We start from the raw sequence: 23331 nt of genomic DNA, 5'->3' as shown, positions 1-23331 counted from the left end.
CAGGGATAGTAAAGATCTCTCTCTCTCCCTGGCCCCCCAACTCTCTTCCCCTCATGAGAAGACACATCAAGAAGGCAGCCACCCTCAAGCCAGGAAGAGGGCTTTCATCCGCTGGCCTACGTCAGAGTTGTAGGCTTTTATAATAAACTGGTAATTAGTAAATAAGCTGTTCTCCTGGTTCTGTGAGCCATTCTAGAAAATGACTGAGCCTGAGGAGGGAGTCCCGGGAACCCCCAGTTTATAACTGGTTGGTTAGAAGCACCAGAAGCCTGGGGGCTTCCTGGTGGCTCAGAGGGTAAGGAATCTGCCTGCAATACAGGAGACCTGGGTTTGACCCAGGGTGGGGAGGATCCTTCGGAGAAGGGAATAGCAACCCGTTCTAGCATCCTTGCCTGGAAAAGCCCATGGACAGAGGAACCTGGAGGTCCATGGGGTCACAGAGAGTCGGACACGACTGAGTGGCTGACACTTTCACACTGGAGGCCTGGACTCTGAAGTGGAGGTGGGGGCAGCCTTGGGCGGACTGAGCATAGCCCCCAAACCCCAACTAACCAACCAAACAGAAAGCATGGTGACTGGCGTCAGAAGTACTGAGGGCAGAGGAAGAAAACGGCTTTCCCTCTTGTGTGGGAGTTGCTTCCCCTGGACGCAGGCTGGGCAGGATGGACTAACCGGGCCTGGAGTCGGAGGAGGCCGATTCTCCTCCAGGCCCAGGCCCTGAGCTGCTTACCAGCCCCTGCCCGAACAGGTTAGTACACATTTAGCAGCTCAGAACCATGCAAGTGCCTTATCTCACGTTTTGTGGTCAGAGGCCCAGCAGGCCTGGCTGGTTCCCCCGTTCTGGGCCCCACAAGGCTGAAATCTAGGTGTGGGCCGGGCAGCGTTCCTACCTGGAGGTTCTGGGGACAGTCTGCCTGCAGGGTCACTCCGCGGGTGGGTGAGCCTGGTCCCATGTGCTGTAGGATGGAGGTGCCTGCCTCTTGGCGGGCGGCGAGCCCCCAGAAGCCTCACATTCCCCGAGAGCAGCTCAGACGCCTTGCCTGCCTCCTCTGTAGCTGACCCTCTCCGACCTCAGGTGGAGCCACTTCTCTGCCTTTAAAGGCTCGCGTGGGATTCAATTGGACTCACCTGGATCCTCTCCCCACCTCAAATCTTCAACCACATCTTCAGTGTCTCTTTTGCCATGTCAGGCAACATATTCACAGGTTCCAGAGAGTCATCTAACGGTTTTATCCACTGACAGTCTCTGCTTAAACCATCTGTTTCATCAGAGGTTGCAAAAGGGTAGTATTTCTAACTTGTACTTTCAACAAACATTACGTAGGATTTTCCACTTAAAAATTTTGTTTCTTTATCAGTCGTGGCCGTTTGTTTATCCTGAAATACAGTCTGTACGAGAAACTCTGGGTTTATTTCTTATTCATTGTTTTCTGAAAAAAAAAAAAAAAGGAGGGGAAGAAGATACCCTAGGTACTTTCAGTGATGATCTGTGACTACATGTTTCTTTTTTTTTTTTAATTTAAAAAACTTTTAATTGTAGGAAAATTGCTTTACAATGTTGCGTTGGTTTCTGTCATACAATAAGCCAAGTCAGTGATAATTTTATATACATATATCCCCTCCCTCTTGAGCCTCCCTTCCTCCCTTCCATCCCCACCTCTAGGTCATCACAGAGCACCAAGCTGAGCTCCCTATGTTATAAAACAACGTCTCACTACCTGTTTTACACATGATAGAGTATATATGTTAACGCTACATTCGTCTCACTCTCTCCTTCCCCCGCTGTATCCACAAGTCTGTTCTCTACATCTGTGTCTCCATTCCTATCCGGCAAAGACATTCGTCAATACCATTTTTCTAGATTCCAAATATATGCATTATTATACAATGTTTGTTTTTCTCTAACTTCATTCTAGATTCATCCACCTCACTACAATTGATTCAGATTCATTCCTTTTTATGGCTGAGTAATATTCCATTATATATATACATATATATATATGTATGTATATATATATATATATATATAAAGTACCACATCTTCTTTATCCATTCATCTGGCAATGGGCATCTAGGTTGCTTCCCTATCTTGGCTACTGTGAAGAGTGCTGCAATGAACATTGGGATGACTGCATGGTTCTTGATCACTGAAACATTTCCTTTTCTTTGCTCTTAATGACCTTAAATATCTACTGAATGCTGAGAAAACTAAAATGGTCCCGCTGTGCCTCTCTGAAGGGCTTTGAGTTGCTCTTTATCTTTGCTGGTCTTCGTCCACTGTACACATATCACTTAGCGTGTGGTTATAAACTGCCCTTCATTCTTCTACAAGGAATTTGTTCTGGTTCATCTAAGTACATCATAAACCCTGTAAGAATGGGGCAATGTCTCACAGTTTCCTATCTATGGATCTAGGGCAAGTTCAGGTGTCTAGAGGTGTCTGGTCACTGGTAGACTGACCAGATGTGAACTTACACTGGTCATTCTTCCATTTCTCAACCTCAGGCCACAGCACTTTCCTTTGTCCTTATTCTGGGCCAGAATAGTGGTGCATTCCAACATCAGCTCACTGATACTAACCACGTGTCCTACAACAATTCAACTCAGTCTGACACTGCCTGGAGATGGTGTAGACCCTACAGGTTAAAGGGCAAAGTCCAAACAAGATTGTTCCCATCCCCTGGTGGCTCAGATGGTAAAGCGTCTGCCCACAGCGAGGGAGACCTGGGTTTGATCCCTGGGTTAGGAAGATCCCCTGAAGAAGGAAATGGCAACCCATTCCAGTATTCTTGCCTGGAAAATCCCATGGGCGGAGGGCCCTGGTAGGCTACAGTCCATGTGGTCTCAAAGAGTTGGACACAACGGAGCAACTTCACTTCCACATCCCAGCTGCAAGCGGGGTCCTTAGACAACTCTGACTTCTGCCTGACTTGGCTACAAATTCAAGGATTCCCAGGACCCCCCTTTCAGGTTCAATAATTCATAGAATGACTCAAAGAACTCAAGAAAGGGCTATTTTTACAATCACCATTCTATATAAAAGATACAAGTGAACAGCCAGATGAAGAGATATATAGGGGAGGAGGGTTGGCAGGATCCTGAGCACAGAAGCTGCCATCCCCCCATCTTTGTGATACATTCATATGCTCACCAGCCAACCAGGAAGCCTTGTTGTCCAGAGTTTTCATTAGGGTTTCATTACACAGTTGATTAAATCACTGGCCATGTGCTTCGCTTCAATCTCCAGCCCTCCTGTCCTCTTTGAAGGTTGGTAGTGGGTGGGGTTAAACGTTTCAACACTCATCACACTCTTGGCATTTCAGGCAAGGCCAATCCTTCGAAACTAAGGACCCACACCTCGTTAGCATAACACAGGGAGGGTTGGAAGGGGCTCCTCAGAATACAAAAGACAGCCCAAATCAGGAAGTTCCAAGGGTTTCTGAAGCCCTTTGCCAGAACTGGCAACAAAGACCAGATCTATTCTTGTTTTTCTGACAGGTGGTATATGAGGTAGTAATCAAACATTAAGTGGATATATGAGGTTAACACATTTAGACCTCCAAGTGTCTTGAAAGCCAAAGCCAGAGGGGAAAGCCTTTAGATTTGGCAAGAAGCAGCTCACGGATGTGGGGGAAAAGGTAGGCTCAGAAGGAAACGACAACAGTCATACATACGTAACACATGTACATGTCTATCTACATAAAACAACTGCTGATGTCTACCTAAATATCTGTCTATCTCAACAGTCACAATCCAAGCCTGTGGAGAGTGTGCAGTTGTAAGCAGAGCCCGGCTCACTCCTGGCTTAGGAGACCGTGAAGCGGCAGGGCCCCACGGGTCCTCTGTACAGACGGGAAGAGACGGGAGGCGGGCGGGGTGGAGGAGTATGAGAGCGAAAAGACAGAATCACAGGAACCGAGGGCCAGCAAAAGGGCTTCACTCTGGGAAGAGATCCCTCCTCTAAGACTTGAAGGAAAAGGAAGGAGTTCATCGGAAAAATACAGAATGGTTCACAAACATGGCGCACGTCAAGCTGGATGAGAGCAGATATGTTAATAACAGAGGTCACACACGGAACGAGATTTCAGCGAGGTGAGGTGAGACCTTATGGAGGGCGTGGAGGTGATGATTTCAAGAGGTTGGGAAGAGGTAATGGGGCCTGTCAAGGGAGGCATGTGTTACTCTTTTATACCATGAACTGATTCTTTAAAAGCTATTGCTTGATGGCCTCTAGAAGTTTCTCCCAGCATTACTAGTCCAGGAATCTAAGACTTCTGAGTAAGTGCATCTCATTGACCGTAGAATACATCCCTGCTCCACAACTTCCTGGTGTCTTGCACTCTCTTGAAAGAAAGAAAGAAATATATGTGCAGGAATAAAACATATCCAAACCACTGGTGAAACGAGACAGGAAAAAGAAAGGAGGAAGTGTATCTGACAAGGTGACAATAACCAGGGACAATTTTGAGGTGCCTGTTGATGGAGAAACTGGTGGGAGAGCCAAGTATACCTGGTGGCAGCTATCTTGGAAGGAGGTGGAGCTTTGAACAGGTGTGGCAGGCACTCTTGGTTGGCTGACCCAACCCCCACCCATGGCTGTCTTCACCGCCCCCCTTTCTGGAGTCACTTTTAAGCTGCAAGCAATGCGAGACGACGGTTCCGGGTAAGGAAACCTAAGACTTTGCTGGATGAGGCTTCGAATAAGACACCCTGTGGGTAGGTGTCCTCCACCTTTCTGTTCCTCCAGCCTGATGGCAAACCCACCATCCAGAGGGGCAAGAGCTACTTCAGTGCCAGGAAGACTCAACTAGACAACTAAAGAGGGTGGAGCCAGAAGGAGCTAGGGATGAGCGTGCCCCAAGTGACACTCAGCCATCTCTGGAGACATTTTTCTTAAAAGAATTGATTTACTTATTTGGCTGTGACAGGTCTTTTGCATCGTGGCACATAGGCTTTCCAGCTGTGCTGCATGGGTTCCCGAGTGCGTGAGCTTAGTCGTCCTGCAGTACGTGGGGTCTTAGTTCCCCGAACAGGGATCAAACCCACGTGCCCTGCACCGCGAGGTAGATCCCTAGCAGGGAAGTCCCTGGAGACGTTTTCGGCTATTGCCCTTGGGGGTGGTGCACCCGCATCTCCTGGGTAGGGAACCAGAGGCTGCCGCTTAATGACTCACACTGCTCACACCATGAAGACCTATCCAGGCCCGAACACCAACTGTCATGGTGGAGACAATCTGCTCCCGGGGAAAGCCTGACGGAGCTGTTGAGTGACTCCTGGATTGCCTGCCTTAGGATTTCATCAAATGGGACCAAAAAAACCCAATCATTTAAGCGCCTGAGTTGGGCTATCTGTAATGTGTGGCCGAGTGAATCTCAGCTTCCTAGAGTAGAGGAAGCTCTTAGATGGAAGCCCATCCCAGGGTAATCTTCAGACGACACTTCCTTTAGAAGGATGATTCTGTGGGCACTTTCCATGGTTCTATGGAACATCCCAACTTATCTTTGAAGCAGAGAGAAAACAACCATTCAGTCGCTTCTTTCGCTAGAAGATGCCAACACCAACAGTTCCCTCCACCCACGTCGCCAGTAGGATCGGCTGGGTCCAAGATTATAGGCCTAAACGAGAGGTTAGGAGTCATTAGAGGCAAGCATTTTCAGAACCGGTGGCCACAGAATTAGGGGCCCATTCTCTTTTCCATGATAAAACAATGTGTCTTTCTAGCTTAGATGTCAGTCATTCCAATGTACTGAAACAGTTCGAAAGGATTCCCTAGAATTAAATCATATTGGTCAGAAAAGTTTTGAAAGCTATTCATTATTACGCACAGGAAGGCATGATATAAACATCTCCCCATGCTGGTGCAACTGAAGTATGATTTATCATTTAAGCAACTCTATTCCCCAGGTGGCTCAGTGATTAAAGAACCCGCCTGCTAACACAGGAGATGCAAGCTGGATCCCTGGGTTGGGAAGATCCCCTGGAGGAGGAAATGGCAACCTACTCCAGTATTCTTGCCTGAGCAATCTCATGGACAGAGGAGCCTGGTGGGCTACAGTCCATGGAGTTGTGAGGAGTCAGACAGGACTAATTGAGCACCCACTGTCAAGCTGGTCACACCCATGGCTGGCAAGCCACGGTATCTTTTTCTCTTTTTTTCCTCTCCTTCCTCCATTCTTCCTCAGTGTTCCTCTATTTTCTCTCTTCTCTTTTCTCTTGCTTCCCTTGTTTTGGTTCCCTGCTGCTGGCGCTGAATGCATGCACTAAGATTCCTTCCTATTCTTGAGGAGAATGGTTTTGTAGGATGGAGATGGGAACCCAATCTAATAAATAACCTGCAGGATCCTTCAGCAGTGAATAATAGCATTATTTCTGAGGGACACTCTTCCAGCTCTCACACCTTTTAGACCTGCCAATGAATCCCCGCTTTTCCTTCTGACCGAGAAAGATGAAAGCCGCTCAGGACCCAGTACCCTGGTCCTTCCCGCTCTGTTCCTCCTGGATGACATTTCCCCTGCTTCCCTGGAGATGGAGGGAGGTTCTGACGGTCAGCAGTTCCCTTCTCAGTTTCATATGAGGAATAATGAATCAGGGCCCCTGGGAGGTGAATTCTGGTCACCGAAATAGTATTGGAGGGAATAAGGTTAAGAAACGGAGGGGTTTGGAGCACCTGGTTCTCTTCATCTGGTCCAGGAGGAAGTTCCTCAGAACTTGGCTCTCATTATTCAAACTGTAGTTGACCGTCCAGAAGATACAGAGATGCTGATATTGTTCGACCAACTTCAGGACCGTCAGGAAACCTTCAGCCAAGTCAAAATCCTGTTGTGCCCTGCTCCCCTTCTGCCAGGCATAGATGGTGAGCAGCTCCAAGGCATACTTGGGGGGCAGAGACCCCTTTTGCTTCAGTTTGCGTTCACACTGAGGGAAGAGCGGAAACATCAGCGATACTGGTTAAAGCAAGGAGGTGACACGCGCGTAGCAAGAAGGTACACACGAAGGATGCTGTGGCCACAGTGGGACAACCGCGTCATGAGACACAGCCTTGGGGGGACTGGTCTGCTGGGGGCCTGAGAAGGGCCAGTCTGCAGCTCAAAGGCAGCCACGAAGGCTTCTTTGTTGAACTTTGGCTTTATGTGCCTTCCCAGAGTTATAACATAGTCTTGTCCTGGATTTCGGTGGCTCAGACGGTAGCGAATCTGCCTGCAATGAGGGAGACCCGAGTTCCATCTCTGGGTCAGAAAGATCCCCTGGAGGAGGGCATGACAACCCACTCCAGTATTCTTGCCTGGGGAATCCCATGGACAGAGGAGCCTGGCAGGCTACAGTCCGTGGGGCCGCAAAGGATCAGACATGACTAAGCGACTAACACTTTCATCACTTCCTAAAGCCCTGCTCTGTGCTAATTATGTGGCCAGACATTCCACCTGCATCATTCATTCCTCATTCTCCAGTAGGCAGAGGTCACCGTGACGAAGTCATGGGGAAGCAAAGTCCTTTCTCAAGGTCACCCGGGAGCCCTGAGCGCTCTGAGCACCCCGGGGCTGGGTGTAGAGCTGGAAACCACAGAGTTCAGTCTTTTCCAGTTTCAGGAATCTGGACACAGAAAGGAAACGTCTCCCGAAAGAGCAGCTATCGTGTGGGGGCTCAGAAAATGCCCCCATGAGCTGATGGAAGTGAAGCAAGGTAAACCAGTACAGAAAATGCAGCCCCTGGTGCTGCCTGTCACTCCAACCTGCCTTCTGAGAGTAGCATCTGTGTGTGTTATGGGCACCCATCAGTAGGTAAGCCATGCTGGCGACTTGTAGGCATGCACATCCCAACTTCATCCTCCCTTCAGTTCCAGAATTCTTTGGGTGTCAGAGCAAAGGCAAAATAAACCACATGTAGCAGCTTTGGGGGTAGGAGGGGCTTACATCTGACCCAACTCAATGGGGTTAGTGATGCGAACACCGCAAAGACACTCAGGTTAAGAGCGGGAAGATTCCTTAATGTGGTTCGGTTCCCACCCAGCATGGGCAAGTGTGAGCACCTGGTAAGTGCTGGTTTCGTGGTCACAGAGTACTGATAAATATGAAGACCAGGACTTCGCTGGTGGTCCGGGGGTTAAGAATCCGCCTGCCACTGCAGAGGACTCGCATTCAGCCCCTGGTCTGGGAAGATCTCACATGCAGCGGGGCGACAGAGCCCCAACTACTACTGAAGCCTGCATGCCCAGAGCTGGTACCCCACCACAAGAGAAGCCACCGCAATGAGAAGCCCGCACACCGCAACTAGAGAGTAGCACCTGCTCGCTGCAACTAGAGAAAGCCCGCGTGCAGCCCACGCCCAGCGCGATCAAAAATCAACAGAGTAAGGGCTTCCCTGGTGGCTCAGTGGTAAAGAATCTGCCTGCCAGTGTAGGAGACACAAGTTTGATCCCTGGTCTGGCAAGACCCCACCTGTGGCGGGGCAACTGAGCCCAAGTCCCACAACTACCTAGCCTGCGCTCTAGAGCCCGGGAACCGCAACTTCTGAGCCCGCGTGCTGCAACTGCTGAAGCCCGCGCACCGACAGCCCGTGCTCCACAAGAGAAGCCACCGCCGTGAGCAGCCCGTGCATCACACTAGAGAGTAGCCCCCACGTGCCGCAATGAGAGAAAAGCCCAAGCGGCAACCAAGACCCAGTAAAGCCAAAAATAAATAAAAGCATTTTTTAAAATACAATAAATAAATAATTAAAAATAATAATAATGAGGTGGCTCTAGGACAAGAGCTGTCATACCCATTTGTACCAGTGCTTCACCAGGCGAATTAAATCCTTCAGTTTGGGGGGCAGGCGGCGAACAAAGTTGCGCTGTAGCTTCGTGAAACACGCAGAAAATTCTCCCCCCAGGGAAACATCAGAAGATTCATACAAACAGATGAGTTCATCATAGGTCCTGGGGCTGGGTGTGGAGCCAGACATCAGTTCACCTAGCATGGGCAAGAAATTTACATTATGCTATAGTCTCTCTAGACAGTAACAGATCTCAAAACACCGTCAATACAATTTAATTCTGGGAGATTACTTTGAACTCGATTAGTGTATGTAAACTACTGATGTCTAATATCTCCAGAGTAATGAGTTATTAAAAATTATATGGTTTATATGACTATAGATGGCATTATTAAAGTGTTATCTAGATCTGCACTGTCCTATAGGGTAGCCATCAGCCAAGATGGCTATTTGCATTCAAACTCATGAAAGGAAAATTGAAAAATTTAGTTCGTCAGTAGCACTAGCCACATTTTAATAGATACAGATACACATTAATAGACAGATTAATTATTAGACATCTATTAATAGATAAATAGATACACATTGAATAGCCACATCTCCATAGATAGAGAACACAGATATAGGACATTTTTGTTATTGCAGAAAGGCTTTCTGGACAGTGCTAACCTGAACTTTGGAAACTATGGCCCCCAGATGACATCTGGCCCCTTTCTTGTTTTTATAAATAAAGCTTTATTGGAACACAGTCATGCTCACTTATTAATGTATTGCCTATGACTGGTTTCAAGCTACAAAGGCAGAGTTGAGTAGTTGTGATAGATACATCATGGTCCTTAAAGCTGAAAATATTTGCTCTCTTATCTTTTATAGGGCTTCCCTGGTGGCTCAGATGGTAAAGAACCTGCCTGCAATGCAGGAGACCCAGGCTTGAAAAAGTTAGCTGGCCTCCACTCTATATACTGTCATTTCCTCTCTAAAGACACTAAGAACCATTCAGAAGGAAAGTACCAGAGTCTTCTTGATTTTGATTTGGAAAATGCCTGACATACCCTTGGTTTCTTTTAACACATCACTGTGTATCTGTCACTTACAAACTGAATTTCTAAAAAGGAAATTTTTGCCTATGATTGAAGGTGAACACCCAGATTTCCTGTTTTTGCCTCAGAATTTCTCCCAAAGTCTATTTTTAAAATTTCCTTCCCTAATACTTGAGGCATTTTATCTATAAATGTGTACTGAATTCCTGTGTACCTCATTCTCTGATCGACTCTGCGAGGGACACCGTGGGAACATATGATGCAGGTTCTGGCTGCTGCTATTGTTGTTGAGTCGCTAAGTCACGTCCGACTCTGTGACCCCATAGACTGCAGCCCACCAGGCTCCTCTGTCCATGGGATTCTCCAGGCAAGAGTACTGGAGTGGGTTGTCATTTCCTCCTCCAGGGGATCTTCCCAACCCAGGGATCGAACCTGCATCTCCTGCATTGGCAGGTGTATTCTTTACCACTGAACCACCAGGGAAGCTCTCTGGCCTTCATTGGGATATTTAAATGAGAATGAAAATGCACACAGGTGTAAGATGTTGGTGACATTATGTCACCTGTTGGGGCACTGGACCCAAGACTGATGAGTAAGTTACGTGACTTTCCCTCTGCCCCGCCCCTGCCTCCATCACACCAGAATCCCTCTTCCTCTTTCAGAGGCTCAAATCTTGGGAGTCTTACCCAGGGCGTCAAATGCAGGCACCACATGAAAGTCAATGCTTTCGTTGAGGACTTTGGATTTCAGAGTGAAGCTCAGCACCCAGGGAGCCTTCCATTTTGAAATCTCAAACTTCACTTCAAAATCCTTCTGCTGCTGACAGGCTTCCAGCTGCTTATGGATTTCCCTGATGATGTTGCATCTCTCGTTTTTTGGGGAGGTGTAGCTTTTCAGCGAGTCTGCGAACACTACGAGGTTGGCATCGGAGCCAGTCTTCAGAGCCGTGCCTTTTGCAGTCGACCCCCACTAGGGAAGAAAGGCAAACCGAGATAGAGCATTTTGTAGAGCTTGAGCCCCTCGCCCCTGTGGGCTGGCACCCGTTGGGCTAATTGATAAGGCTGCCGGGGGTAGTCCCAAGTTTGTGTCTCCAATTAGGGCTAAGTCCTAAGCAGAGTGTTTCATTTTCCCAAGAAATAGAATCCTCTGATTCCAAAGGTGGTTTGTCTCACACTTTTTGATGTGTGAATTTACCCACAACAATGGATGGGTTAGTTTTAAATTACCTACTTCTCAAGTCAACGTCCTAAATACTTCTGGTAAAGACTGCATAGCTTTACAGACTCACGGACATAGAGAAGAAACTAGCGGTTACAGTAAGGGGAAGGGCAGGGGGAAGGGGCAATAGAGGTGGGGTGTAAGAGGTGTAAACTATTAGGAATACATACTGTACAACATGGGGAATAAAGCCACTATTTTATAATAACTATAAATGGAGGGTGCTCAGCCGCTCAGTCCTGTCTGCCTCTTTGCGACCCCATGGACTGTAGCCCGCCAGGCTCCTCTTTCTATGGAATTCTCCAGGCAATAATATTGGAATGGGTTGTCATCTTCTCCTCCAGGAGATCTTCCCAACCCAGGGACTGAACATATATCTCCTGGGTTGCAGGTGGATTCTTTACCAGGGAGCCACCATTTAATTTCCATTATCTTAAACAATTGCGAATCACTATATTATACACCTTGTGTGTGCTCAGTCAGTCGTGTCTGACTCTTTGCAACCCCATGGACTGCAGCCCACCAGGCTCCTCTATCCATGGGATTCTCCAGACAGAACACTGGAGTAGGTTGCCATCTCCTACTCCAGGGGATCTTCCCGGACCCAGGGATCAAACCTGAGTCTCTTGCATCTCCGGCATTGGCAGGTGGATTCTTTACCTCTGTGCCACCAGGGAAGCCCAACTGTATGCCTTATTGTGCCTTATATGATATAGTACAGTAACTACACTTGAAATCAATAAGTTTAAAAAGAGACCACAGTGAGAAAAAAGTATCTTCGACTAATAGTAAAAATCTAAAATTTTCCCACTACAAGTGATACACTACAAGCTAAGGATGGGCAGGGATGGCCAAGCAGCAATCCTTCACCTCTGTGTCAACCTTGGAGGTTAATGCAGAATCAGAAGTCTATCGTGAATGGGAATTCCCTGGTGGTCCAGCAGTTAGAACTCAATGCCGTAGGCCTGGGGTTCGATACCTGGTAAGGGAATAGAGATCCTTCGAGACACACCACGTGCCCCGCCCCAAAGTCTCTCGTGAACAACTTAAGCAGTGCCTCCGCATCCCCCACTGAGAGCTGGGGTCTCAGGCGTTGATCTCCCCAGCTTCCCTCCCGCATCCTTTGCCCTCACATTTCCGGTGGTCACAACCCTTGCCGAGACCCAGGGACTGCTTAGTTCCCCGACAAGAGCAAAGAAAAAGGCCAGGGCTCACGTGGATAACTTGAACCTTTGTAGTTGAATGTCGAAAGCAATTTTCTTCAAGGAATGAACAGATGGTTTTAAGAGCCTTCTTGATCTGGTCTTGGAAAGTCTGGTCAGGCTGGAGAAAGTCCTCGATGAACTTATCTAGCAGATGGCCTGGGGTCAGGTAGAGTGGTGCGGGCTGTGGAAGGAGCCAGCTGTGAGATGCCCCCTGCCAGCCACCACCTCCCATCCCGCTTCCTCCCCCGCCTCCTCTGTTCCACCGACCCTTCCCTCCTGCTCTCCAACCCTCCCACTGTACCTTTGTCATCTTGAGTTCTCATATCGACATACCCTGAGTTTCAGGTGGTAGCCAAGATCCGCCTGAAACAAAAGCTGCCCTCCTTGCTCCTCCTTACCCCCAGGAGGGATCTGGCTCCTTCTCCCAAACAGGTTTGTGATGCCCCGGGCTCTGAATCACTCTCCAGTTTCCACTTTCTGTTCTGGCTTCGTCTGCCAATGGCCAGTACCTCCTATGAATAGCTACTCCTACTGCCGTGTTCCTTCCTTATTTTCCCACTCATTGTGGGTATTGTTGACTCCTTATGATCACACTCATTCCTTTTTTCAAGGTTCTATCAGACTCTGTTAAACACCCTGCGCCCAGGTGGACTGGTTTCCGGGCGCTGCTGTAACAAACCACCGTTCTGGAGACTAAGCACTTGAAATGAAAGTGTGGGCGGGGCCGGGCTCTCTCCAAAGGCTCCGGGAAGAATCCTTCCTCACATCTTCCAGCTTCTGGCAGTGCTGCCGTCTTCCTTGTCTCGTGGCGGCATCACACCTACCCCTGCCTCTGTTGTTATGTGACCTCGTCACCTCTGCGTCTGTCCCTGAGTGTCTTCTTATAAGACCCAGTCATTGGATTCAGAGCCCACGCTGATCCAGGGTGACCCCTTAACCAATGATACCTGCAAAGACCCTGCTTCCAAAGAAGGTCACATGCTGAGGATCTGGGGGGACGTGAATTTTCTGGGATACTATTCGACCCTTCACGGCAGGGGATGTTGTTCCCTCTAAGTGTGTCGAAGAGAGGGATGTCCTGGGCTCAGAGGGGCTGTGTGCTCATTCTGAAGGGGACAGTTCCCTGCTCTCGAATCAAATGGGGTCGTGGAGGGTGGGACCTGCTCACTCCCTCGCACCTGTGGTCGCTTCTGGAAGGAAACCATGCTCTGATGGGTAAAGGGGGTCTGACACCCGCCCAGAAGCGCGGTTCTCTCCTCTTCAGTAGAAAACGTCAGATGGGATGTGCACTGTGGACCACAGCTCAAGACACCTCACCCGAGCCTCTTCTCTTTGCTGTTCTGCTCAGGCCTCAGTCTGCAGAGGCAGTTTGCTTCTTGCTCGGGGGAGGGAAAACAGCGATACCCCTCCCCAATGTTCGCGTCCTGCTCTATGACTCTGCCTACCTTATGCAGCAGATGGGACTTTGCAGATATGATCAGACTTGTGTGGATCGATGTGCTTCTCCTTTGAGGGAGGGGAGAGGGGAAGTCAATACATCTGGCCGTGTCATTAGTTCCCATCTCCAGCCTCACTTCTCACTCTCACCCCCACCCCCATAGTGTGTGAAAGGAGCTCAGGGCCTGATCCAGCATCTGCTGGGGGGGCCACCACCCACGTCTCCTGGGCTCTGCTCCATTTCACCTGTCACCACCTTCTCACCTGCTTCCTCTCTTGCAGAAACTAACCTCTCGTCTGCAGATGCCCCTGTTCCTCTTTGTTCAGCTTTACACTTTACCATCATTTTAATGGGAGGGAAGGCCCCTAAGGGTGTGTGTACAGACTGAACTGTGTCCTCCTAAAAACTGCATTGAAGTCCCAACCTCTAGGCCCCATGCATGTGACCTTATTTGGAAACAGAGTCTTTGCAAAGAGGTAATCAAGTTAAGGGGCCGCCCCTGGTGGTGCAGTGGTCAAGAATCCGCCTGCTAATGCAGGAGGTGCAGGCTTGATCCTTGGGTGAGGAAGATCCCTTGGAGCTGGAAATGGCAACCCACTCCAGTATTCTTGCCCAGGAAATCCTGCGGACAGAGGAGCCTGGAGGACTGCAGTCTATGGAGTCACAAAAGTGAGCAAACAATGAAAAGAATCGAGTTAAGGTGAGGTCTTGCCTGTCGGCCCCTTATTCTGTATGACTGGTGTCCTTATAAGAAGAGCAGAGAGACAGAAACAGACAAGCATGGAGGGAAGACATTGTGAAGACACAAGAGAGGTTCGTGTGACAACGGAGGTAGGCACTGGAGTGATGCTGCCACAAGCCAGGGGTTTCTTGCAACCATGAGAAGCTGGAAGAGGCATGGAAGCACTCTTGCTTGGAGCCTTCAGAGGGAGCACGGTCCTGCTGATGCCTTGATCTTGGACTTCTAGTCCCCAGAACTGAGAAGGAATACACTTCTGTTGCTTTAAGCCACCAGTGCATGGTACTTTGTCACAGCAGCTCTGGGAAACCAACTTAGGGTGATCTTGGATAGGCTGTAGTCCAAGTGTCAGGCGGGCCCTGTCTGCAGCAGCACACCAGGTCTCACCGGAACATTCCAAGATGGTCCAGGTGACTCGTTCTGCCTGAGAGAATGCAACCGGTTTTGAGCTTCGTTTTTTAGCAGTGGCCAGTAGGTGTTATCTTTGCTCACATTATTGGTTGGGTCAGTTGGATCCAAGATTACCGGCCTATAAATTTCATTTGGTTAAAAAAAAAAATAATCAGTTGGGTTGCTTGTGGGAGAAGAAATCAGTTTAAGGGAAAGAGGGCTGGATTGGGCACCCAGGAATCTGTATTTTACCTCCTGCAGTTCCTCCCAATTGCTGAAGTGCTTTGTCTAAGATGTCTAGCCTCTCTGGTCTTGTTTACTCTGCTTCATAGACATGTTCCATTCATAAACTAATAAAACAGTCTCCTCTTTTTGCTGACCCGTCTCCTTAGCCCCTTCTTTCTATGAGGGGAAGTGCTTGCTTTGAGGACAAAAGGTGACAATGGTTTAGAATGTGAGGAATGCTGAAGCATTCCTCTTTCAGACAGACCTCTCTTTGCCTCCCTAACCACTGCAGCTGGTGTTCTTTTGACAGATCCCCTGGCTGGGGAAAGTGGGGATGGACCCTCATTCTAAGGGGGCACAGCCTGGCATGCAGATAAAGAGGGAAGGAGACATGGAATGGGAAGCTTGGTACCTCGGGGCTTGGAGCTGGCTCAGCAGGATGTTGCGGATGGTCTCATCTCCAAAGTTGTAGTTGACCGTCCAATAGACACATAGCTGCTCCTGCTTCTCGATGAGCCCCAGAACAGTCCTGACACCTTCAGCCATATCAAAGTCCTCCACTCCACAGCCCTGTTCCCAGGCATAGACTGTAAGCAGCTCCAGTGCATACAGAGGCAGCAGGGAGGAATTGTTCAGCTTTTCCTGGCACTGTGAGAGGAGAGAAGGCTGGCGGGTAACTCGGGACCCGTGCCAGGGGTCTGAAAGCAAGAAACTAGAAGTCTATAGGAAGTCGCCATCCCCTGCTAGTGATCGAAATGATATGTGGCTAAAATTCCATAGACTGACAATAGCAAGTGTTGGCAAGAATGTGCAGCACCTGAAACTATCATACACAGCTGATGGGAGTGTGAACTGGTACAAGCATTTCGGAATGCTATTCAGCTATATTTACTAAAGTTAAATTTATATCTATATAGTCCATATATTTATTCATATATGCCATGTGTATATGTATACACATATACATACATATTCATATATGTAGCTAAGTCGCTTCAGTCATGTCTGACTCTTTGCGACCCCATGGACTGTAGCCCACCAGGCTCCTCTGTCCATGGGGATTCTCCAGGCAAGCATACTGGAGTGGGTCGCCATGCCCTCCTCATTCATATATATATATATAATATATAAATATATATTACATATATAAGGTATGTGGACTTCCCAGGGGAGCAGTAATAAAAGGTTCCACCCCACCTGCCAATGCAGGAGAAGGAGGAGAAATGGGTTGATCTCTGAGTCAGGAAGATTCCCTGGAGGAAGAAATGGTACCCCACTCCAGTATTCTTGCCTGGGAAATCCCATGGACAGAGTAGCCTGGTGGGCTACAGCCCATGGGGTCACAAAGAGTCAGATACAACTGAGCAACTGAGCATGCATGCGCGTGCACACACACACACACACACACACACACACACAGTATACCTTATAGCACAGAAGTTTCACTCCTGCATTTTTACCCAAGAGGAACTGACTGCTTAAAGTCACCAGAAAAAAAAGACTTGTGGGGGAATATCCACTGTAGCCTCATTCGTGATAGCCCCAATTTGGGAGTGACCCACATGTCCCTTAGCAGTGGAATGCAGCCGAGTACAGTGTATCAATGCAATGGAATAGTATCAGACAATGAAGAACCATTACTCCCTGCAACAACAGGGAAAAACCTCTCAGGCCTAACACTGAGCAAAAGTACGTTTAGTATGATTCCACTGCCACCGAGTTTAAAGACAAAACTAATCTGTGGCGACAGATGTTAGGACAGAGGTTTGTTTGGGAGCAGTACGGACTGGGGTGCAGGAAATGTGCCCTATTTCGATCTGAGGATTGCCTAAAAGGCTACAGGAATGCACTGAACTGCATTCCTTTGCGTGTTGGGGGGGCACATGGGGTCTTACTTCCCCTACCAGGGTTCGAACCCGCACCCCCTGCATTGGAATGGTGGTATCTTAACCCCTGGGCCACCAGTAAAGTCCTGAGCTGTATTCTTGAACGTGAACATGTCAGTCACTCAGTCATGTCCAACTCTTTGTGACCCTGTGGACTGCAGACCACCAGGCTCCTCTGTCCATGGGCTTCTCCAGCCGAGAATACCAGAGTGGGTTTCCTCCTCCAGGGGATCTTCCTGACCCAGCGTCTCCTGCATTGCAGGCAGCTTCTTTACTGTCTGTGCCACCATTCTTAACGATGTTGTATTGACACTTCACCCAGGATGAATCATCTCAGTCAAAGGGAAACAGATGACAGATTGCAATAGACACACAATTTGAAATTCACCTTTTGACACCAGTACTTTACCAAGAGGATCAAATCCTTTAGTTTGCTGGGATAGCTGCTAAAAAACTTCTCCTGGAGTTCAGTGAAGCAGACTGAGAACACACCGGGCCTGGCTTTCAGCATATCCAAGGATCTTTTGAGTTCCCGATAGCTCCAGAGGCTGGGCTTCTCACTTAAGCCTGGTGTGAAAGAGAAGCAGAACGTCTGATTTTCAGGGAGCCTGGCCTTGGAGAGCCCACAAAGAAGGCTGGATGCGGCTAGGTAGCACACGTTCACCGCTTCATCTGTAAGAGGATGGGGTATTTGCATAAAAGGTGAGGGGTGGTCTGTCCTGCTAGATAATAAAATGTAGTTAGGCTAATGTTTAGTAAAGAATGTAATTTAAAAATTCCCCTGTAGTTTCCTTTTCTCAGAAATGAAATGAAATGTCAGTCGCTCAGTCGTGACCAACCATCTGAGCCACCGGGGAAGCCCTACTTTTCTCAGAAAGCAACCACTGTTGTATCCTCTAAGGAAAAAAAAAAAAAAGAGAGATTCAAGTTTGGAATGTGTCGCTCCGCCGCCATCTCGTGGAAACTTCTGGATACTTGATGTGAGGAAGACCTGGTCTTTCGTTCTCACATCATCCTTGCATGACGGGGTGAAGCCAACAGAGGGCGCTCTGGCCTTATCTCCAGCCACTGTGCTCTGAATCAGAGGAGAGAACATAGGATTTCCTACGAATTCTGAGTCACAGTTATTGTTTCGTCTAGGAAAAAAAAAAAAGAGAGATTCAAGTTTGGAATGTGTAACTCTGCCGCCATCTCGTGGCAGCTCCTGGATACTACATGTGAGGAAGACCTGGTCTTTCCGTTCTTACATCATCCTTGCATGACGGGGAGAAGCCAGCAGAGGGCGCTCTGGCCTTATCTCCAACTGCCCTGCTGTGAACCAGAGGAGTTCAATTCAGTTCAGTCGCTTAGGCCTGTCCGACTCTTTGCGACCCCATGAACCGCAGCACGCCAGGCCCCCCTATCCATCACCAACTCCCGGAGTCTACCCAAACTCATGTCCATTGAGTCGGTGATGCCATCCAACCATCTTATCCTCTGTTGTCCCCTTCTCCTCCTGCCCTCAATCTTTCCCAGCATCAGGGTTTTTTCAAATGAGTCAGCTCTTCGCATCAGGTGGCCAAAGTATTGGAGTTTCAACTTCAACATCAGTCCTTCCAATGAACACCCAGGACTGATCTCCTTCAGGATGGACTGGTTGGATCTCCTTGCAGTCCAAGGGACTCTCAAGAGTCTTCTCCAACACCACAGTTCAAAAGCATCAGTTCTTCTGCACTCAGCTTTCTTTATAGTCCAACTCTCACATCCATACATGACCACTGGAAAAACCATAGCCTTGACTAGATGGACTTTTGTTGACAAAGTAATGTCTCTGCTTTTTAATATGCTGTTTAGGTTGGTCATAACTTCCATTCTAAGGAATAAGTGTCTTTTAATTTCATGGCTGCAATCACCATCTGCAGTGATTCTGGAGCCCCCCAAAAACAAAGGCAGCCACTGTTGCCACTGTTTCCCCAGCTACTTGCCATGAACCAGAGGAGAGAACATAGGATATCCTATGAATTCTGAGTCACACTGTCTCTTCACCTTGTCTCCAGCCCTCCTGCTGAAATGGAGCTGGACACTATGGTCCTTGCCTCCTCCCACCCCGACCATGTTCTCTGTCTGCCTTTTGCCTGTGGAAAACTTTAGTCAAAGGATAAGTGTAACCAGAGAGAAGAGAACATGCAGAAATAAAGGAAAAGAGTCAAAGGAGACCAAATAATAATAATGTAGTCATTAAACATAATTGAGCTACAGTCCATGGGGTGGCAAAGATTCAGACTTAACTAAACGACTAACTCAGCATTAAGCTTAGCTAAGGACCTTTGAGAGTTTCCTTCTCAAGGATTATAGATAACATTCTGAGCCATATCTGTGAGCTGTCATATAGATACTAAAACTCCAGGCGGAAGAACTTAACTTGACCAGACTATACCCATGACATGAGCTGCCACAGTTCTGAGAATGGACCCCAAAGCAAATGGAAATAAACCGACCCTGGAACTGAAGATAAACTGCACCTAAAACCATTGAGATGATGCTGGTCAGATCACTGATGACCAATTTGAAGATGACTGTCAGAGCTGACTGTACTTTTTCTTCATGTAGCGCCCTCCCTTGGTCTATAAAAGCTTGTCTCCACTATCAGCGGGAGGAGTCAACCTTTGGACAGATGTCTGCCCTCCCCCAAAGTTGCTGGCATTTGAAATAAAGCTAACTTTCTTTTCCATCAGCTTGGCCTATTTATTGACTTTTGGACGGTGAGCAGTTGGACCCACACACCTTTCAGTAACACTGAGTCAGGCATGTATTCTCAATTCTTACTGTCCGAAAGGCCCTGGAAGTTAGCTTTTTCTAGCTTTGATCTTACAGTTGGACACAGGTGAGTTAGTAGGAGGATCAGGGTGAGAATTCCCCAGGCCGCCTAACTCACAAACTGCTGCATTTTTTCCTCTGAACTAGGTCACCTTTCTGTGAATGTGAGTCATCAGGTTTTGTGTGTGTGTGTGTCCACCTTGAAGGCACCAGGCCTGACACTTAAAAGACTCTGGCTTTTATTCTATTTCTGCCAGTAACTGGGTGTGTGGCCCTGGATACAGTCATTTCTTTCTGATTCCATTTGTTTAATGAGGGGTTGGATGTCAACACTGATATTTAAGTTTATGATAATCTATGTACCTAATGCTTGAGACTAAGCTGTGACTATGGTGAGTCTTTTTTTTTTTTGGAACGAAAGGTCCGAGGGTTTTTTTTTTTTTTTTTGGATATGGTGAGTCTTATTCACTCAGTCAACCAACCATCCATCCATCCAGTCAACCATCCTTTCATCCATTCTCCCAGTCAACCGTCCATTCCTCCATCCAGTCAACCATCCTTCCATCCAACCACGGATCCATTCAAACAGTTGCCCGTGGAAGAGCCTTGCCTTGATGTTGACCTCATTAGAGGGCAACTCCAGGCCTGCTCTAGCTGAACTTTTCTCAGATGTTTTCCCCATTCTCTACCTCTAACCAACGTTTATTCTAGTTTACATCTTCACTATGGTCCGCAGAAGAGCAGCAACCACCATGAAGCTGGTTGGAAATATAGAATTCTGGACCCCAATCTCTTGAAGCAGAACCATCATTTTAACAAGTTTCTCAGGGGATTTGTGTGCATATCACAGTTTGAGGAACTCTACTGTAGGTTTCAGAGTCTAGAACATTTCCTCCAAAGTCAGTTAGGAGTTAAAGGAGAGGTTCTAAAGAACAGAGTAAGCTCAAGGTAGGAGGAGTCTTCTCTGGTGGCTGAAACAGTAAAGAATCTGCCTGCTCTGCAGGAGATGAGGGTCTGATCCCTGGCTGGGGAAGATCCCTTGGAGAAGGGCATGGCAACCCACTCCAGTGTTCTTGCCTGGAGAATTCCATGGACAGAGGAGCCTGGCAGGTTACAGTCCATGGGGTCACAAAGAGTAGGACACAACTGAGCGATTAACACTTTCACTTTCTTTTCGATTCTAGTGGTATTTATTCCATCCCCACGCTACTCACCACCTCTTTCACTGGCTTTGTTCTCTTGACAAGCCCTTCCAGACCCACACCTCCAACCCTCCCCACCACCCTGCACACACCCAGGAGGGCTCACCCAGAGCATTGAAGGCAGGCAGCACGTTGAAAGTGATGCTCTGCTGTTTTGTGGAAAGCTGGACAGTGACCCTGGAGCTCCTATTGGTGTTCTGGAGCTCCATCTTGGCTGCCAGATTCAGTGTGCACTCACAATGTTTCATCTGTGCCCAGATTGCCCCGAGAAGTTCATATTGTCTTTTTTCCTGGTCCTGGAATTGCTCAAGGTCCCCGAAGAAGACGACCAGGGTACCATCCGAGTTGCCTCTCAAGACCGTTCTCCGGCCATAGGAGCCACCCTACCAGCAACAGAGAAGCAGATGTGAAAGTCTGAACCCTCTGAGGTCACTGGGCACCCCAACAGGCAGACGTATCTCTCAACTGGAGCAGAAGTCCCACATGTCACCGTCATCTAAGAGTTGAGTTGGCGGGTGGTCATCTCTCCACCCAGAGAGCTGAATCAGGGCACCCACAGCAACACTTTCCCTACGAGCCCCGGACAGAAGGCCACTTGGATGAACATCAGCAGTAGAGCAGACAAGAGTGGTGTGCCCACACAAGGGAATACATGGCAACAACGCAATGAGAAAACAACAGCTGCACACAACAACGTACGTTTCATCAACCGGTGGGTCAGAAACAAAGCCCGCACATTAACGCCACACCGTGCATGACGTCTTTTAGACAGGGAGACCAACCTGCTCAGTCTTAGCCCCGAGACGTCCATGTCCCAGAAAACCCTTCAGTCGCAGACAAACCTGAAAGGTTGGTCACTCTACACAAAGTTTAAAAATAGGCAAAACTAATCTATGCTGTTTGAAGTCAGGAGCATGGTTGGCTGGGGTTGAGGGTAATGACTAGACAAGGGGCCCAGGGACTCTTGGGTGGGGGCTGGGAAACTTTTATTTCTTGATCTGGGCATAGGTCACACATGTATGTTGTCTGCAGCAATCCAGCAAGCTGTACTGTACACATATGTGCACTTGTACATATTATTTTAATGAGAAAAAAGTTAACAATATTGAGAGGTAGGATTGCACAGTGGTTAAGGGTGCATGCTCCCAAACACATTGTCGCCATTGTTTAGTTGCTCAGTCGTGTCCAATTCCGCGACCCCATGCACCAGGCTCCTCTGTCCATGGGATTTCCCAGGCAAGCATACTGGAGTGGGTTGCCATTCCCTTCTCCAGGGGACCTTCCTGACCCAGGGATCGAACCCAGGTCTCCTGCCCTGCCGTGTGGACTCTTTACCATGGAGCCACCAGCGGGGCCCTCCCAAATGGGTTACCAGAGCTTAAAATCCCGGGTCGAATGCCAACGAATAATAACTTCCCCAAGCTTCATTTTCCTTATCTGGGCCAAGAGAGGAGACACCACGTGCCTATGTGTCTATTCTTAGGGCTAGTGGGTGTGTAAAAGGGTAGAGGCCAGGAAGCACGTGACTGCAGAGAAGTGCGATTCCCGTGCTGGAGAGCGTGAGGGTGGGGTTGGGCAAACGTGATCCCCTCCCCACCCTAGGGTCCTGGCACCTTCCCAGCATCATCTCTTCCTCAAAATTCCAGAATCTTCAGCCTCCACCCTAGGGTTTGTGCCAGAGCACCAAACATGTCTTCACTGATGAGGCCTCCCACCTCCTTGGAGTTGAGAAATCACAGAACATCCTTGAATAGTTTTACTGAACTCTTGTAGGCTCAGTTTACTTGTCTGTAAGACGGGGAGGATAAAAATGATACAAGTAACCACAGCTAATTTACTGCTGTAGCTTTGTACCAAGCTCTTGCCAGAGCATCATGCGTTTAAGCCTCTTAACTCTTGGCACTGAGTAATATTCCCCTCCCATTTTACACGTTCAGACACTGGGGCACAGAGAGGTTAAGCAACCTACCTCAGGTCACACAGCAGCAAGGGGCAGAATCAGCGCTCTCCCCGCCTGTACCCCTGAACTCTACACCTGTTCCATCAGGTCACCCCAGTGTGGGCTCAGACAAGGTGATGTCTTGCGCGCCCAGAGCCCAGAACACAGCGGGTGCTCAGTGCCAAGTCCCTCCTCCTCCCGGGTCCCAGAAGCACTGAGCCCAGCCATCTACTCACTTTGGCCACCCCTGTCACGGTGAGGGACTGGCAGGGTCTCTGCAGGACCGCACAGATGGTGTCCACTGACTGGTCGATGTCTTTCTGACAGTCTTCGGAGGGCCTCAGGTAGTTCTGGATAAACTCCTCCAGTTTCTCAGAAGGCTGCTCATAGACGCGGGACTTCCAGCTGCCCATGGCTCTGACTGGCTGCTGAGATGACAGCTGGAGGCAGAGCGGGAGGCTGAGGAGAATAAGGAACTTCTGTGTGCAGGGGGAGGAGAGGG

General features: G+C 48.5%; 1 protein-coding gene across 2 annotated transcripts; it reads right to left on the bottom strand.

Moving 5' to 3' along the window:
* Window positions 1-3001: 3001 nt before the first annotated feature.
* Window positions 3002-23307, bottom strand: LOC122422833 (2'-5'-oligoadenylate synthase 2-like). 2 transcript variants are annotated; one of them, XM_043439546.1, is made up of 10 exons: window positions 23066-23307; window positions 20997-21273; window positions 17281-17459; window positions 15419-15654; window positions 14779-14920; window positions 12225-12395; window positions 10478-10760; window positions 8758-8948; window positions 6668-6915; window positions 3002-5615 (listed from the first exon to the last, which is right to left on the bottom strand). In XM_043439546.1, the coding sequence occupies exons 1-10, from the start codon at window positions 23240-23242 to the stop codon at window positions 5444-5446; spliced, it is 2076 nt and encodes a 691-aa protein (XP_043295481.1). In that variant the 5' UTR covers window positions 23243-23307; the 3' UTR covers window positions 3002-5443. The 2 variants fall into 2 exon arrangements, with proteins under 2 accessions (XP_043295481.1, XP_043295489.1); XM_043439554.1 differs by lacking the exons at window positions 17281-17459; window positions 20997-21273.
* Between the last annotated feature and the right edge of the window lie 24 nt (window positions 23308-23331).

The sequence above is a fragment of the Cervus canadensis genome, chromosome 1 (genome assembly GCF_019320065.1).
Source record: "Cervus canadensis isolate Bull #8, Minnesota chromosome 1, ASM1932006v1, whole genome shotgun sequence".
Taxonomy (NCBI): domain Eukaryota; kingdom Metazoa; phylum Chordata; class Mammalia; order Artiodactyla; family Cervidae; genus Cervus; species Cervus canadensis.
Note: the sequence above shows the minus strand (reverse complement) of the source record. Positions and strands in the feature narration are given on the sequence as shown.